The sequence below is a fragment of the Lissotriton helveticus genome, chromosome 10 (assembly GCF_964261635.1).
Source record: "Lissotriton helveticus chromosome 10, aLisHel1.1, whole genome shotgun sequence".
NCBI lineage: Eukaryota > Metazoa > Chordata > Amphibia > Caudata > Salamandridae > Lissotriton > Lissotriton helveticus.
The window spans coordinates 1054310385-1054327450 of record NC_136071.1 but is presented as its reverse complement, the minus strand read 5'-3'; the positions used below and the strand labels follow the sequence as shown (position 1 = coordinate 1054327450).

At 39.2% G+C, this 17066-nt stretch overlaps 1 protein-coding gene across 2 annotated transcripts in view; it reads left to right on the top strand.

The window, feature by feature from the left end:
* Window positions 1-17066, top strand: part of DGKB (diacylglycerol kinase beta) — a 1755973-nt gene that overhangs the window by 453351 nt on the left and 1285556 nt on the right. For both annotated transcript variants that reach the window (XM_078663763.1, XM_078663762.1), the window contains 3 exons: window positions 13279-13396; window positions 15422-15510; window positions 15597-15713. In XM_078663763.1, the coding sequence (XP_078519889.1) occupies window positions 13279-13396; window positions 15422-15510; window positions 15597-15713 (324 nt within the window). The remainder of the gene's footprint in view (window positions 1-13278; window positions 13397-15421; window positions 15511-15596; window positions 15714-17066) is intronic.

Sequence of the window (17066 nt, the reverse complement as noted above, 5' to 3'; positions counted from 1 at the left end):
GTAGCACGCTGTCATGTTCTCACACTGCACCCGTCCTCCGTGGGATCCCTACTTACTTACCTTGGGTGGTGCCTTGGGGTCCCAGTGATTCTTCAACCTCTAGAGCTGTCTTGACTCCAGTTGTGGTTCTTATACCACTATTTTAGTATATGCTTTGGTCTCCCACTGGAGCCCACTGTGAATTAGTGCTACTTACGTTTGTTTCTGTGCTACAGTATTGTGTGCTACGTGTTTATCTGCATGTAGCAGATACTGTGAGGTATTTAAGGTGTAATAAGAAATACACATTTTTATAACTACTGTGTGGTTCCCCCTTCATTTAACAAATGCATTATGGTTGCATTCTGATAAAACAAGCTGCTTAACATTCCTTCAAGACTAAGCATGAAGGCTGCTCTCCACAGCTACCACTTGGATATCTTTCTAAGGTTATCTTTGACCTCTTAAATCGCCATAAGGGTTGTTTGGACTGATGCAAAGGTCCCACTTTAATTAGTGGACATCATATAGCAGGCCAACTTCTCACACTTTACATGTAGGAGTAGTTGGGCAGCAGAGTTCTGAATCTGTTATAGTCTTTTCATAGTGGATAAGGATGGTTCGTGGTGGGGGCCATTGGCATAATCAAGTTTAGACAGTACAATAGAGATAGTAGCTTGGACCTTGTGGGGACATCCCAGGTGGGGGAAGATGCGTTGCAGAGTTTTCATAGTAATGAAGCTTGATCTTGCTACTTTGTCCATATGGGCATTCACTGATAGCCTGGAGTCCATGGTAATTCTAAGGTTTCTTACTTCCTTAGATATTTGAACATGTGGTCCCAGAGTGTCAGACGAGGCAGCGAATGGGTCATATTTTTTCCAATTGCCACATTTGAGTATTTCCATTTTGGATGTATTCAATTTGAGAGGACTCCATGTCATCCACTGATCAACAGCTTTGAGGAATCTGACAAATTGTGAATTTCTAATCTCTTTGGGCCTTTCCAGTTCAAGGAGTATTTTTGTTTCACCTGCATAGTTAAAGCATGTGAGCTGAAATTCATTGATCATTGAGGGTAATGACTTTATGCAGATGTTGAAAAGCTTGGGTGAGATAATGGAGTCTTGAGGGACCCTGCTTATGTGAAGTACGGTTTGAATGAGAAAGGTGGGAAATGGATGACATTTGTACTGTTTTGAATGTAGGATGTGATCAAGACAGGAGCAGTCCCCTCTATGCTGACTTCATAGAGTCTTTGCAGTAGAGAATCATGGTCAACCATGTCAAAGGCAGCTGAGAGGTCCAAGGAAAGTAGCGTAGTATATTCTTCCTGTGAGATAGATTCTGACCTTAGCTAACTCCCATATGGAGAAAGAAGCACTGCAAAGTGAGATAATCACAAATTAGGGATGGTCAGGTAGTGGCCAATCTATACCTGAGCATTCTGCTTTGGCAGTAGTTGTAAGTATAAGTTGAAGTAAAATCAGTCCTGTTTTCAGGTTAGACAGGCAGGTGACGCACTCATGCTTGAGTTATGCCTTACAACAGGAAATCAGATTTCAGTGGTCCACTGCTTGGCAATTTGATCTGAAGCACCAAGGACCACATCTGAAGGATTTTACTGCATTAAGATGATCAGTGTGTCATAGGTCGCCATTGTTATAGTTGAACAACTTGATGGTGTCTGGAAGATGGCTAGTTGTGCATTGAAGTGAAGTGAAAATCAATGGTGAAGTTTGGCAGAAAACATGTAGCTGAGACAAAATTAGAACTGAGGAAGGAGGTGGGACCATTCACAGTGGTGGGACTTGATACAGTTTCAAAGTAGGTGCAGAGAGTTAGTGTCAGATGGGTGATTGTGCCTGTTATTCAAAGAACAGTGTTCTTTGAATAACAGATGGTGATGGTGCCCGTTTAGAAACTAGTTGGGTGGTTAGAGAGGATTCATACTTCTTGAAATGGCGACTCGGATTTGTGGGATATGTGGATAGCTGATCATTTGAGGAGTATGCCCAGGTATCACCTGTTGGATAGGTCTCAAACTGTCTGGGTCTGATTGATTAGAGTCTGGTAGCTTTATAATAGGTTTAATGTGGGTGGTCATGAGGTCACTACGTAACATGTCTGACAGTAGAGAGTATATGATGAATCCTCAGCCAAGAAAAATGCAGTGGTGGAAAGGTGGGTTGTTCTGAATGCTGCTAGGAGACATTAGTATGAAAGCAAGCTAGCCAAGCTAAGTTTAATGCCAATGGAATATTAAATCTTGATTAGAGTATTAGGAGCCGAGGTGGTAATTTGTTGTCAGGGTTAGTCAGTACAAACTTCTCCATGTTCTTGGCTCTGGTCACTAAGCGATAGTGGCTACGTTTGTGAGTGAATAATGCCGGAAGGCCGCTTTTTGCATTCCAGAATTCAGAGATGACTTGATGCAGTTCCTCTGATGAATATGTTGTTTTGGTGATGCAAGAGAAGTAATTGAATTTCTTTGCCTTTGTGATCACAGCTCTGTAGAGTGTACAGTGGCAGGGAGATGTGGCATATTGATGGCTTTTCAGTTTCTTTCATTGTCTTTTGAGGGTTCCTGCATCTGATTTCAATGTCTTTTAAAGAAGACTCCCAAAATTCCATTCCAAATTTTGGAAATAATGAGTTCTTCAGAAGGATCAGTTTGTTGAAGGAGGAAATTAGTTTGTTATAGAAATGCCAATCCATCATCCTTGGTTTCACATGGAAGCAAGACTTTCACGTTGAAAAGTATTGAGTCAAAATACTTCCATGATATTACAAGGTGTTCAAGGGGATGGATGAGATTAGATTTGATGAGAGTCTGAGGTTGAAGTGATTATATGGTTATCGCTCAATTTTATGGGCTGGTTAATTCTTATGGTGCTGTATCCCATGGTGATAAATATTACACCAGAGTTATGACTAGTTGAACTGTGAGGCTAGACACAAGTTAGAAGGGATTCTTGCCTTCTCAGTTAGATAAGAGTGTTTGAGTTTTAGATCTGCTTTGCTGAATAAGGTGTTGAGCTTACCCGAAGAGCATACGTTAGTGTAATCATTTTCTATACCAGTAATCGAGTGGAGGAAATTCTCTGGGGGAACTATTATGTAAATCTAAATAATTTGAATGAAATATGAAAATATACAGCATAGGAGGCTTACATATTGACAAAATGAGGTACATAAATCTTGGATACTGATTGTGGGCAAAGAGTGGCCTCAAAACGATGACTGCACCACCACCACCAATCTTCTTTATAGAATGGTTTCTGATTGTCACCTCACTCTCTCTTGTATTTATCACTATCCAAATAAAACTCATCAAATTACCTGATATTTATATTTAATGCCCATAATAATACCAACGGGCACCTATTGATTATTATTTCCTCATTCCCCTCATTTCTCTTCTCTTCTTTGCCGTCACTCTCCTCTCCTTCTTGGTTCCTCTGTCTTTTTGATCTGTTCCCTTGACCTTCTCTGGACTTGTTCATCTCCTGTATTTATTCTTATCTTGGAACCAGTCACACGTTCAGCTCATTTATCTAGGTCTGTCCTTCTCATATTCTCTGTTTATATTCTTATTCCATTATTCAGCTGCATTTGTTGTCACTTAACTTAACATGTGATTGTCATGTTCCCTGTAAGCTAAAGTCTACTACACCTAGATTTATGTACATCATACTGATATTCCCATTTTGAGGTGTATACTATAGGAATGTATACATACAAATAACATTAATCACTTAAAACAACACTCAAAATGCAAGTAAAGTTCACCTAATATATCAATGTAACATAATCTAATAACAGTTGAACCTTCACATTTATAATTGTACCAAAGAAGTAAACAGTAGTCTGGCATCCTAATATGTGTGTTCTGAGTAATTTGACCCAACCCTTAGGAAACATGCTGATCAAATAATCAATAAACTGTTGAATGGATCTTGGAGCCTTATTTAGAGCTTGGCAGAGGAATTAAAGGCAGTCAGGATAATTGAGGATTTTAAAGCCACCACCCTGCCTTTGCTCTGCCAAATTTAGAATTCACTGCTGGCCTGGTAAACTTTATGGGCCACCTGCACAGAGGTTCATACAAAGCCATTTAAAAGTTTGGTGTGCCTACGTTATTGGTGATCAACACTTACATCGAACTCTTAAAATTCTTTACTTTTCCAAAAACAAACTCGCAAGGTGGAAGTTTGTTTTTGTAAGAGTAAAAGACATAATGGACTCATCACTATGGGCATCCTCTTCCATGTTGTTGGGGTTACTATTTTTATATGTTATTGTCCCTTACTTTCAGGATATTCCTGGCAGTGATGGACAATAATAAACAGCCATCTGAATGCTCATTCTAAATAGTGCTGACGGGGTGGGTTGCAGCTGGTGTCCTGTGCTCCCTTGCTTCATCAGAGGAAGGTTTACAGTGACAAAGTAAATTTTACTTCATGGGTATAAACCTGGAGGTCCTTCCGTCTCAAATTGGTCAGGCAAACTGAGAATTTGGCCTACAGGTTATTCTGTCGCCATTGTGACAAAGTTCCCGTCCACGAACCTGAAAATCAGGCCCTTTGTATTTGAGATCTCCAAATACAGTTGGCCACACTAAATTGTACCCCTTGCAATTCTGAAGCTTTACATACAGAAAGAGACTGATACTTATCTCTTATAGCACATTGCTTCATTTTAAATTGTGATGGCAGAATAATAAAAAAAATGTGTCTAATTACACACTTGCCCATTATATAATTACAATAGTGGAATGACTCTTTATTTATTTGAGCTGCTAGAAAAATAGTTACGCTGAAGTATAAAGAGCCTTCATTTTAAAGAGAGTGATCTAGGTTAAGAAGGGTTATCCTAGCAGAGATACTGATCCTTGTTTTGTGTTGAGATTTTCAATAGCTCCTTGAAAATCCTCCATGTATTGCTTCTCCTGGTGAAGAGCAGCTACCAGTTTTTTCCTGGGTTTTAACTGCACTTCTGATCAGACTATGGATCCAGCCTAAGTCAGCTGGCCAGAGTGTTCCTTATATACATAGAAGAAAGAAGCAGTCACCTCTCTTTCATGCCATAGATGGTCCATAAAAACACAGTGGAAAACATTGTCAGTGAGCTTGATTTCGCGTTTAGTAAACTGGATAAAAGACTTACTGTAGATTGTTGTCAGCATTGTCATCTAGGTATGTTCATGTCTTATGAGTTTAGGCCCCATATGATGATGCAGAAGATACTACAAATGCTCAGACAGGTTCTTGTTCCTTTTAAATACTGAGGAGCATGCAGCAAAGGAGATGGTTAGAGGATGAGCGTGGAAGAGTGGTGGGTTAGGGAGTGTTGGGGAAAGGTCACACTGAGGACTGGCATTAAGATTTTACAGGTTCATTCTTCAGATCTGTTGGAAACTGGGTCTCTAGTTGGCAGAAGTATGCACCCTGTCCAAATAGGGACATCAATCCTAGTCAGAATAAGCTAGATGCACACTAAAAGATAATCTATGCTCGCCCTTTGGTAGCTTGGCACAGTCAGGCTTATCTCAAAAGGCAATGTGTTAAATATTTGTGCAACACGCACACTAACACACTGAAAACACCACAAAAATAATTCACAGAGATTTAGAAAAATAGAGAATATTTGGATGAGAAAATAAAGAACAAAATGACAAAAATCCAATAAGTAGAACAAGAGTTATGAATTTTCAAAGAATAAACCAAAAATAGTGCTTAGAAGTCAACAGTGCAGAGGGGTTACTTCAGGTCACATTAGATTGGGCAAATTCAAATTTCAGGCTGACCGCGATAGAGGGCAGGCCAGCTGAAGGAGTCCTGCAGGGAACCACTGAAAAAAAGAACCTTGAATGCAGCAAGCGTTGACGTTAAATACTTGAAACGGGGCGCAGAGGAGACGAAGCAGCGTAGTTGATCTTATGAATGCAGGCGATGAGTCAGTTCCGATTCATACTGCCAGAGAAGGCAAAAACAACAGTTGATGGACAGAATGCAGAACAATGTTATACATTCACCCCAGAACAGAGATCTGGGCCTAAATCCATCTTTTTTTGTTCACCATTCCATTCCAGTTTGAACCAGGCCATATGCAAATCAGTCTTGACCCTGTGCCTCTTGGGAACAGTCCAGCCCGAACTGCCAAGCCAGGTCCTTCCTGGACTGCAAACAAGCATCCTAGGACCGGTTTCGGGGTTTCACCCCTCTTCACCCAGGATAGCTTGATTCCAGTGGCATGGAGAGCACGGGACCCACGTGGCTGGGGGAGAATATTTGCACTGTCAGCATTCCGTCCATCATTTGTTTGCTGTAACACTTTTCGCCCTAAGTGGGATGGGCTTGCCGAGACATGGGTCCCTTGCTCACTGTGCCACTGGATTTAAGCTAGCCTGGCTGAAGAAGGGTGACTTACCCTGAAACCGGTCCCAGGATGCTTGTTTCCGGTCCAGGGAGGACCTGCCCTGGCAGTTCGGTCTGGACTGTTTCCATGGGGCACAGGGTAGAGGTTGATTTGCATACGGCTGGGTCCAAACTGGGGTGGCGTAGTGGGCAAAAGAACAATGGATTTAACCCAGATCTTTTGACTGGGGGAGAATGTTTGCATTGTCTGCATTCGGTCCATCATTTGTTTGCAGTAACACTTTTCGCCCTAAGTGGAATGGGTATGCCCAGATGTGGGTCCCCTGCTCACTGTGCCACTGGATTCAAGCTAGCCTGGCTGAAGAAGGGTGACATACCCTAAAACCGGTCCCAGGATGCTTGTTTCCGGTCTAGGGAGGACCTGACCTGGCAGTTAGGTCTGGACTGTTCCCATGGGGCACAGGGTCAAGACTGGGGGAGAATGTTTGCATTGTCAGCATTCCGTCTATCATTTCTTTGCTGTAACCCTTTTCACCAGAGAAGGCATCAGCTTAACCCCTTTACAATGCAGGTGCTGCATATTTTTTTAACTTTGCAGTCGGGTTCCATATCACACTCGAGCCACACATGGATGTCTTCAGGTCGGCACTGCACTGTTGACGCAGTGCACTGCGTCAGTTCCGATTGGCGCAAAGTCATCACAGCGTCGAGTTTGAAACAAAACGGCTACCGAACCTATTTCTAAGGTTCAGGACTAAATTGGCACGTTGGCAGTGTAGGGCTCACTGATGGGAAAGTCCAGTAGGAGGGTTGTAGGAAGTCTTTGATGGCTACATGATTCCAGAAAGAGGAAGCAAGCCAGCAAGTCGATGGAGTCACTCTGGGTTCAAGTGAGATGGGGCCAATCCTTTTCCTCAGCAGGGCAGAGATCAGCAGGCAGCAGTAAAGCTCAGCAAAGCTGAAAACAGTTCCTTCACGTGGCAATCCTTATAGAACAGCTGTCTTTACTTATAGCAGAGTTCTTCACAGACCCATTAGTTTACTGTCTTGTTACGGTCAGAGCCCCAGTGCTTTTACCCAGTTGTGCTTTTGAAGTGAGTGTGACTTTAAAACAAGCCATTGAAGTACATGTGTACCTTTTCATCCCATCCCTGCCTTTCAGGCTATCCGTGGGGGATAATTAGACCTTTGTGTGAGACACAGGACACTGCCTATTCAAGTGTCAGCTCCTCCTCTTCCTGCCCAGGAAGAGCTATCAAAATATCGATGAATGCAGATGAGTTCTCTTTCAGACTCACCCTTCCTGTGTTTGTGGCAGTAGAGAGGGAATGCACAAAGGGTAGCTGTCACCCACCCCAGGCATGTATTGGAGACAGGCTGCAAGGCACACAGAGCAGTAAGAGCAGAGAACTGTCCACTTTCTAAAAATGGCATTTCTAAAGCTGTAATGTTATATACAATTTTAGTAGTAAAGAGGATTTATCATTTCCATGCAAAATATATAAAACATGATTTAGCTACTCATTTCCAATCAGGAATTACAGCTTAAAAGTGTTTTAATGTACTCCCAATGGTAGTGTATGAGAGGAGTAGGCCTCACAGTAATGTTTTTTTTTTTTAGCTGTTTGTCATTACCAGGACGTGTAAAACTTACAATTACATGCCCTACCTTTCACTTATATACCACCCTGCCCTTAAGGCTACCTAGGGCTGACCTTAGGGGTAGAAGGTGTGTTTAAGGCTTGTCAAGTAGGTTTAAATAGCAAGTCAGAGTGGCAGTAAAACTGCACACACAGGCACTGCAATGGCAGGTCCGAGACAGGTTTGAAAGACTACTAGGTTGGGTGGCACATCCAGTACTGCAGGCCTACTAGTAGCATTTAGATTACAGGCACTGGGTATATGTTTTACTGCTTTACCAGGGACAAATAAGAAAACTAAATATGCCAATCAAGTCTACACCAATGTCACCATGTTAAGGGGGGAAGCATGTGCACTTTAGCAGTGGTCAGCAGTGGTAAAGTGCTCAGAGTCCTAAGCCCCAAGTAAGCAGGCACAAAGTTTGAGGAGGACAACCCTAAGGATGACAGGTCTAAAAGGGTCCTGAAACCTTAGGTGTGATTTCATTGGATGAGTGGGAGGAAAGTGAAAGGGAAAATTGTTACTTCTGAGCTAGATTGAGAGGGAAGGGATAACAGGTAATGATGCCACAGCAAAGCGGATAGAGTGAGGAGCACAAGAGGATGGGGTTGGGATTGAGCACCTATAAAATATGCAACACCACTACAAAAGCAGTTGTAATTGTAAATACTTTAGGTCTACTGACTTTATCACGGGTGGTCAAATCAATATATACACTATTTAAGATTCAGGCCAATTGGCTTTGTCAAAGGGCTCACCATGACAATATACAAAGATAGGTTATTGGCTTTGACATGGTAAACATTTATAGCAATAACAACATTTTATACTTAAGCAATACATTACCTTGATAGCATTGTTTAAATTAATGGAAGCAATAATCATGCTCATATTCAATTATTATATTTATAGGCACTGCAATGTTCATTGTCAATAAAGAATTTAAAGTAAATCATCTCAATTCCTCCAAAATGTGTGTCCCATCCTTTATTCACTTGTTTCAGTCCATGTACATCAGTCATATGACTAACCAAAAGGCGTTCCTGTACTCTGGAGCTGATCAGTAGCGGCTCCTGGAGGGAGTGCTGTGGGGCGGGGCATAGTGGGGGTTAGTAAACTCCTGCATACGGCCGATCGGAGTTAGGTAAATACATCAATAAAACAAATTAAATTGCGCACACTGCAGCGCCAAATGCGTTGCAGGTTTTGCAATTTAATTTGTTCTATTTATTTATTTCTTAAACTAACTCTGATCAGCCGTATGCCAGAGTTTACTACCCCCCACCCTGCCCCTCCGCTGCCCAGCCTCACCACCACGCAGCCATCCCTCCAGGAGTTGCTACTGAAGCTGTTTACTAAAATGTTTGAACTCAGAGTGCTTTGAAAGTGAGAGTAATATCCCCAAAGTTCATGTATGCTTCTTGCTGAAAAAGACAGGTAAAGCTTTTTGATGAGCAGATTCTGTGGGAGTTGTATGCTCCTAGCAGCCCCCCAGACATGTTAGATGGATCCCTGTATTTCGAGGGGAACCACAAGAAAAGGCAAGTATTCAAAATTGCCCTCTCACAGGGCATTCTAAGGTGTTCCAAGCCCACTATCCATGAATATTAGAGTAACTGGCTCAGAGTGGTAAGTAAAGCAGCTTTGTCACAGTCCTTTTTTGACACAATTTTTTTAATTTGTGGTGCCCTAATCCTACCCCAGGAGTAGTTAAAGAGGATCAGATTGTGTGCCACATGCTTGGAGGTTTTATTTTTCAGGTGACAAATTTCAAAATTTCAAAGAGGTATAACTCTGGTCCAGTTGGGCCAATTTTCTTCCTCTGTGACTCTGTTTGCTCCTGGTGGTGAGCTCCTCCCCAGGCATCTGAAGGGGTGCACTTTACAGGAAGCTGCATTGTCTGCCTTCCTTCAACAGTCTTCCCCCACGCCTGGGTCATGGTTCTCCTCTCCTCTCCTAACCTGCAAAAAAGAGCCCCTGTTGTGTAGGTTCCACATTTCTGGCCTTCCTCCTTCGCTCAGTGGCATGAGCTATTCCAGCCCAGGTACAGAATGACATGCAAAGTATCAGTGAGTGAAACTTAGGTTGTGGGGCTCATCTATAGTAAAGATCCGAAAAACAGGTAGTCGGAGGCGAAAACTTGTGGTGAACAAAATTTGTGAAATAAATTTGCTAAAATACTGAACCTCAGTTTGTCTTTAATGATGGGCAATCAATATGATGTCCCGAGATTTCCCTATACTTTTCTCCCACAAAACGTCAGTTAAGGAGTACAAAAGCTGAACTTAGTATTGTTTCTTAAAATGATAACACTAGTGATAGTTTTTCTTTTTCATTTTTAATTAACAACTTGCTGGCTGATCAGTACTCTAGATCAAGTTAACAACCAATATGTATTAGCATCTCCTGTCTGCACTTACCAACCTTTGAACTATCAAATATTGTTGTAAGTTTTGTTACATTTGTTGGTTGACATGGAAGATAAGTCACACACAAATTGTTCAAGAACACAAATCCTTGATTTCTATGAATAAGAATAGAGGCAGTTTGCAGCTTGTAAATATTGAATTCTTAGGTCAACCAATGACCTACAAGTTCGATACGCTCTCTTATTTTGTATACTTATCACGACTCATCTTTTTTTTACAATCCAAGTAATATGCTAATTCGGATATTATTCTTAAATAAACTAGCAAACGTAAGTGATGCTCATTTTTAGAACTTTCCAATTGTAGCCTATATTGGATGATAAAAGATTCAATATTTAAGCTAAAATAAAATAATGAAATGGCGAACAAGCAGTTTGGGCTCCTAATTAAATCTTGCAATAACAGTTTACAAGAGTTGGCATGAGTTGATTGGAAAAGTATGTCTTTCTGCCTTGAGGCATACTTAGGGTAGAACATGGTAGAATACCAGGATGGATTGTCAGTGCTCGTTGCTAAAGGTAGCCAGTTCAGACTTTAAGTGGATACCTACGATTATAGGAAACGTTGAGACCACCATGTTGGTACTATCTTAACACAGTGAGACAGACTGGCCAATGATGAAGCATGCCACAAAAAAGTGGGTGAGGCCTTTCTATCCAGAATATTCTGATTTTGCATTCCCATCGTTAAAGTCTTCTTCTTTGTGTTTAGGTTCTTAATGGATTAAGCTGCAGTATCTTTTCTGATTGTGAGTTAGCTGTGGAGGGTGTGCGGCAGTATAAGATCATTTGTCTCTTTCTTTAGTGTGATATTAGAGGAAATGTTTCTTTCCTGCTTATTTTCCTGTTCAGTTTGGAATTTCCCATGGCTCCATACTGCATCCAATAAGCATTTCACAATACAATTTTCCCTTGTTTTACTATAATTTCACCATTTAGACTTGAGTCTAAATTTATGGTGATAACTCACAAATATTGTTCTCTTTGTATCCATCTCTACATGAGCACATCAATACCTATATTTTTACATTTTAAGCTAGATGACTTGCATTCTCCTAGATTATACCCCAAAAAGACAGCTTCTTCTTATCAAAGACTACAGATTTCTGTAATCAAAAAACAACTGAAGTTATTCACTGTGTACACTCCCAAGACCCAGAAATATAAAACTCCACAACTTACTGATGGTGAATATACATGAGTACTTTACCGTTTCCCAAAGTGTGTGTGCATTTCCCCCTGTGTAGGCAATTAGCAAAATACATTCCCATAATGATAAAGGGTGAGGGTACACACAATGGAAACAAATAGTGTAGTCATGTAGGGCAGTGCAGACTCCTCTTGGAGGCCAGCACTTAATGAAGGTGATATTATGTATGATAAAGTGCACTGTGTGCAATATAATGATATGTTAACTCTCATTGGAGCTCCACATGCTCATATGTGTTTTCACCCCTTTACATATTATATTATATATTATGTTATATTATATTATATTATATTATATTATAATATATTATATTATATTATATTATATTATATTATATTATATTATATTATAATATATTATATTATATTATTTTATATTATATTGTATTATATTATATTATATTATATTATATTATATTATATTATATTATATTATATTATATTATATTATATTATATTATATTATATTATATTATACATTTGGGGTACATTAACCCATATAGTAATCCAAATTATCACTGCATGGAATTCTGAAGTGGACTCTAATATTTACAAAGTTTGGAATGTGTATTTTATAATCTCTTGTGTACCTGTATTGTAAGCTCAGAGTGTGTGAATCAGGGTCATGGTGTAGATGCAGATGTAAATAGAGCACATAAGGGCCTGACTTTGTTGGGTGGAATCAAGTGCCATGGCCTATCATACGTTAAGTGTTCAGAGACAGCTGTCAAACATGCTTTCTTCAACTAGGCAACTAATAGCACTTAAGAGGTGAATGGCCTGAAAAAAGCCTGTCACAGCACTAACTCACCCACTAGTCAATAAGGTTAATCTTTTCAGTAGAGTTTAGTAAGGTCCACATTGCTCGCCACCTCACAGGGGTACTCCACACATTTGGATTAACTGGTGAACCGCTTAAGTGACTTTTGATATGCACTGGAGCTGTCTTGCACCACTTTTGTTAGCAGCAGCATGATTAGTCTACTAAGTTGTATGCCAGTCCCACTATGTGCCCAATGAAATATATTATTAAATCTTTTTTTTTATAATTTACTTTGAAATGGAAGTTGCTGGCATAAGGCCATTTTTTAAGAAGGTGTCCAAAGTCACCAAATTAAGCTTGATTTTCTACAATCATAACACTGCCAGAAAAAAACAGTCGAAAAATCATACACAAATAATTAAGAAGGACATTTTCATAAATTGTTTATCGATAGCAAAATTACAGTTGCCCAAATATGTAGAAGCATGAATTTATCTTTAAGAAAAAATTTGAAGATGCTGCTGAAGGAAGGTAAACTATGTTGTTGTTCACGTGTAGCACTTTGTAACTTCTAAAATGTCCTTAATGTTGTTAATTAAGTTTTCTATTTCTTTTTATTGCATTTTCTAACGTGACGGAAGTATACGAACTGCACAATAAATAAGTAGAAATTAACTTGTATCGAAAGTGTGAAATGTGTGTGTGTGTGTGCGTGCATGCATGCGCGCGTTAAAGAGTACGTATGTGTCACAAAGGCAGTTGTGAATGAAAAACCAGCCAGGAAGCGTCTCTTTTCAGAGGCAGACATTTCTTTAGTAAGTGTAAACATACTACATATTTGGTCAAATTAATTTTGTTTGTTTCTATCTTTTGCCAAGAATGTGAAAGATGATGGGCACCATGTTTGGAGATTGAAGCATTTCAACAAGCCTTCCTACTGTAATCTTTGTTTGAACATGTTGATAGGTGTGGGCAAGCAAGGTCTTTCCTGTTCCTGTAAGTACTAGTTATTAACTTTCGGATTTTTGGACTTTAAACTTTGTGGTTCTCTGAATTTGTACCTTTTTTTCAAGTTATAAAGTAACATATGAAGATAATGTTCACGTTTCAGTTAAATGGATTGTTTTTACCGTGTCCATCAATTTCAGACGCTTTTAATGTTGCTCCATTCCACCATAAACACAGTATATTTGGTAGGAGGTAACCGTGTTTCAGATTGCAAGAGTCTTATGGTCTTTGGTAGTAATGCCACATACTATATTTATGTAGGCTCTTCTGAGTAACACTTCTAGGGAGGAATATGAACAGTGTCTCACACTGACGCAGGCACACGCTAAACATTTTCAGTTTTTTCCCCACTGCTCTTTAAAAGGGAGATACTATTTTCTAATAGTAGTGTAGGATGAAGAGGCAAAGCATTTCTAACAGTGCTAAAGGATGAGGTGAGAACTATTTTGTAAACAATCAGTCCCAAAGGTGAAAAATGCATAAAGTGTATTTGATGCCTGCATAAGGTATGAACAAGATTCTTTCACTCATTTTTGAGAGCATCTGCCATCCATTACTAAATATGTATAAGGAGATTTATTTACTGCATTTAATTTCGTTATCAGTTCTTAATATAGTAATGGTATCAGTGAATGCACCAAAATTATGACAAATACCTACTTGTTTTGCGTTATACTTGAAACACCTTCTACAATCTGAGACTGTTGGGACCTTACTTCATTTTGGAAGGATTCCAGGGACGGTCCAAGGAGAAACATGTAATTCAGCTATCTAGTAAAGCCACTATATTGCATTCGTTCTGTTTAATCATTGGCATGAAGAAACTAGAAGATACAGTGAATTAGGGTACGCTGATTGCTTTTCAATATTTAGGTATGCAATCTGGATAATTTGAAAGTCGAAATGCAAAAGATTGTGCATCGATATAAGTGATGATACATACTAATAGTGCGTCCTTTAGTACTTCTGGCCTGCTATGCTGTCTCTTCTAACATTTTGTTTGTTTCAAAAAATGTGAATGAGTAGCTTCATTATTGTTCCATTAATAGGAAACATATATGCTATCGATACATAAAAGGCTGAAATCCCAAAATATGTTTTAGATGATTGTGTAAGATACAAAACTAACTTCACTTTGAAGCCCTCTGCCCATCTTACTAGAAATAGACTCTGCAGTGCTATGAAAATGGAAATGCCTTGAAATTCAGAAATGCAATTTTATTTTCATAGGTGCTGCATTACTGTTCATATTTCAGAATATAGGGTCATTTTATTCTTAAAAGAAACTAACTAAATGAGAAGCTCTGTTAAATTTCATATTCTATTAGGATAGTCTGTCATTCATTAATCTACAACCACCTGAACAAGTATCAAACACATACACTTTGGTATTGCACATGTTTGCTCTGATATATTTCTCTACAGCTGTATGTATACAGATAATACAAATTGCTTGAAACACAGATTGTCTCCAAAATGTGGTTATGATGTGACTGTTGGACCTCTACTTGTGACATGGAAACCATGAAAACAGTGCATATCTGGAAACGACCTAATAAGCCATTTAGGGTTTGGATAAGTCAATAGACAAAATAGCATAAAAGTCATGTGGCCCTATTTTCAGGCCTGCCAGCTGCTCTAATGTCTATGTTTTGTAAAAGATAGATATTTGTCATTCCTAAAAGACACCAACCCATTTGGCAGTCATCAACTTCTATTTAATATTTTCGTCATTTGGGAATTATTGTTGAAAATTTGACTTCAGTGTGATTTAATTAAGCATTTCCTGCTATGCCATGATAAAGTATTCTTGTTTTTATATTCATAATGCTTCCTGTGCTAATTAGCTTTTTGTATTGGATGAAAAAACAGTCTACTTTGAGCTTTCATTGATGCAGCTGATTGAGTAGACCATATGACAGATGAAGCATGGTTGCGTTAATGACTTACTTGAATTAACATCTACGCTGAACCAGGTCTTAATTCAATGTTGTCCATTTCTCATCTTTTCAGTCTGCAAGTACACAGTCCATGAACGCTGCGTAGCTAGAGCACCCCCCTCTTGTATCAAAACCTATGTCAAGTCAAAGAAGAACACAAATGTAAGTTGCTATAAAGCTCAGCTTATGTTGACATGCATCTATACATACTTACAGTTCTTCCCTTACTCATATTTTTACCCCCATAGATAATGCATCACTTTTGGGTAGAAGGAAACTGTACAACAAAATGCGACAAGTGCCGGAAAACCATAAAATGTTACCAGGGCCTTACTGGTCTTCATTGTGTTTGGTGCCAGATCACTGTAAGTAAAAATGCACAATAATTGTCATGGTGGATAAAGGATGTTGGTTTATGGACTGAAAGCCCAGTGCTTTTGTAGAGATTGCTGTCTGTGCCTGGAAGAGGACGTGCCCTTTGTTTCAGAAATATCTGTTTTGAAAGGACATCCACCTAAGAATTTGGATTGCATGTTTGGGCAGCTGCTTTTTAATGGTGCATCATTCACTTTTACCTCTTGGTTTACATTAGCCAATGTTAACCACAATCTTCTATAGTATTCACAAACCAATAGTAATGGCATCATGGCAACCTTTAGGAAGGTCAACTCAATTCTCAAATAACTGTCTGTATGCGAAAGCATTGATAATTTTTGTTTGATAACCTTGGTATTTAATTGAACCTCTTTCAATAAAGTCCACAATCCAATGTAATTTAAAGGTCCAAAAGAAGTAAACATTAGAAATGAGAATGTAACTTAAATATCACTAATATTACATCCACAAATGCTACTTTGATTTTGAAATAAACACAAGCAATGTACAAATGTCTTGCACAAGCAAATATACAAGGTAGCTTAGATGTCTTAACGCCCTTTTGAAATGCCCCACATTGTCATCTACCCCAGTTGTCTCTGCATGTGCTTACCTTCAGAATATTTTGTAGCCTGCATTCATAGTTTTTGTCTTAACTCCCTTACTCAATACCAGTTTGCTTGATATCAAAAATAATTTGTGGAATCGACTTGAATTTCATTGTCCACATGTTGTGTGCTCACGCTGACGGTACACAGCCAATGTGGCAGCTCTAGCTACATAGGAAGTTCATGATATATGAGAGTGTTTTGAGCTTTCAATCCAAAAATGCCCATTAAATAGACAATAGGATCTCATTTTGGCTTTCTGTTAAAAATACCCGTATTCATTCCCACCTACCCAGAGGGTGTTCTCTGTATGTCTTCTTGGAAAGAATGATCCGTCGTGAAGAAGAAAAATAATTCCCCTCAGACTTCCCAGACTTTGTTAGATGATGAATAATGTGATGTGAACTGTTGTGCTGGAAAGACTTCCTGTTACAGATTTAGTTATAATCATCACTGACCGCCAAAAAAGATATACTAGTGGTACGAAAAAGTACTGGCAAGGAAATACATGTCTGAAAATAAAGTTTGTTTGGAAAAGCATAGAGGAACAAATGTATCTACGGAAGAAAACAATTTGCAAAATATTGACATTTAACGTTGTTCTGCAGTAGAAAAATAAAGGAACAGCACAGCTTTTACAGAAGTAACAGTCATGACTGAATATGCAAATATAAATAGTTTAGGGCAGCAACATCAGCCAAAATACAGCCAATTGCGTTGCGAAAAACTTTGAAC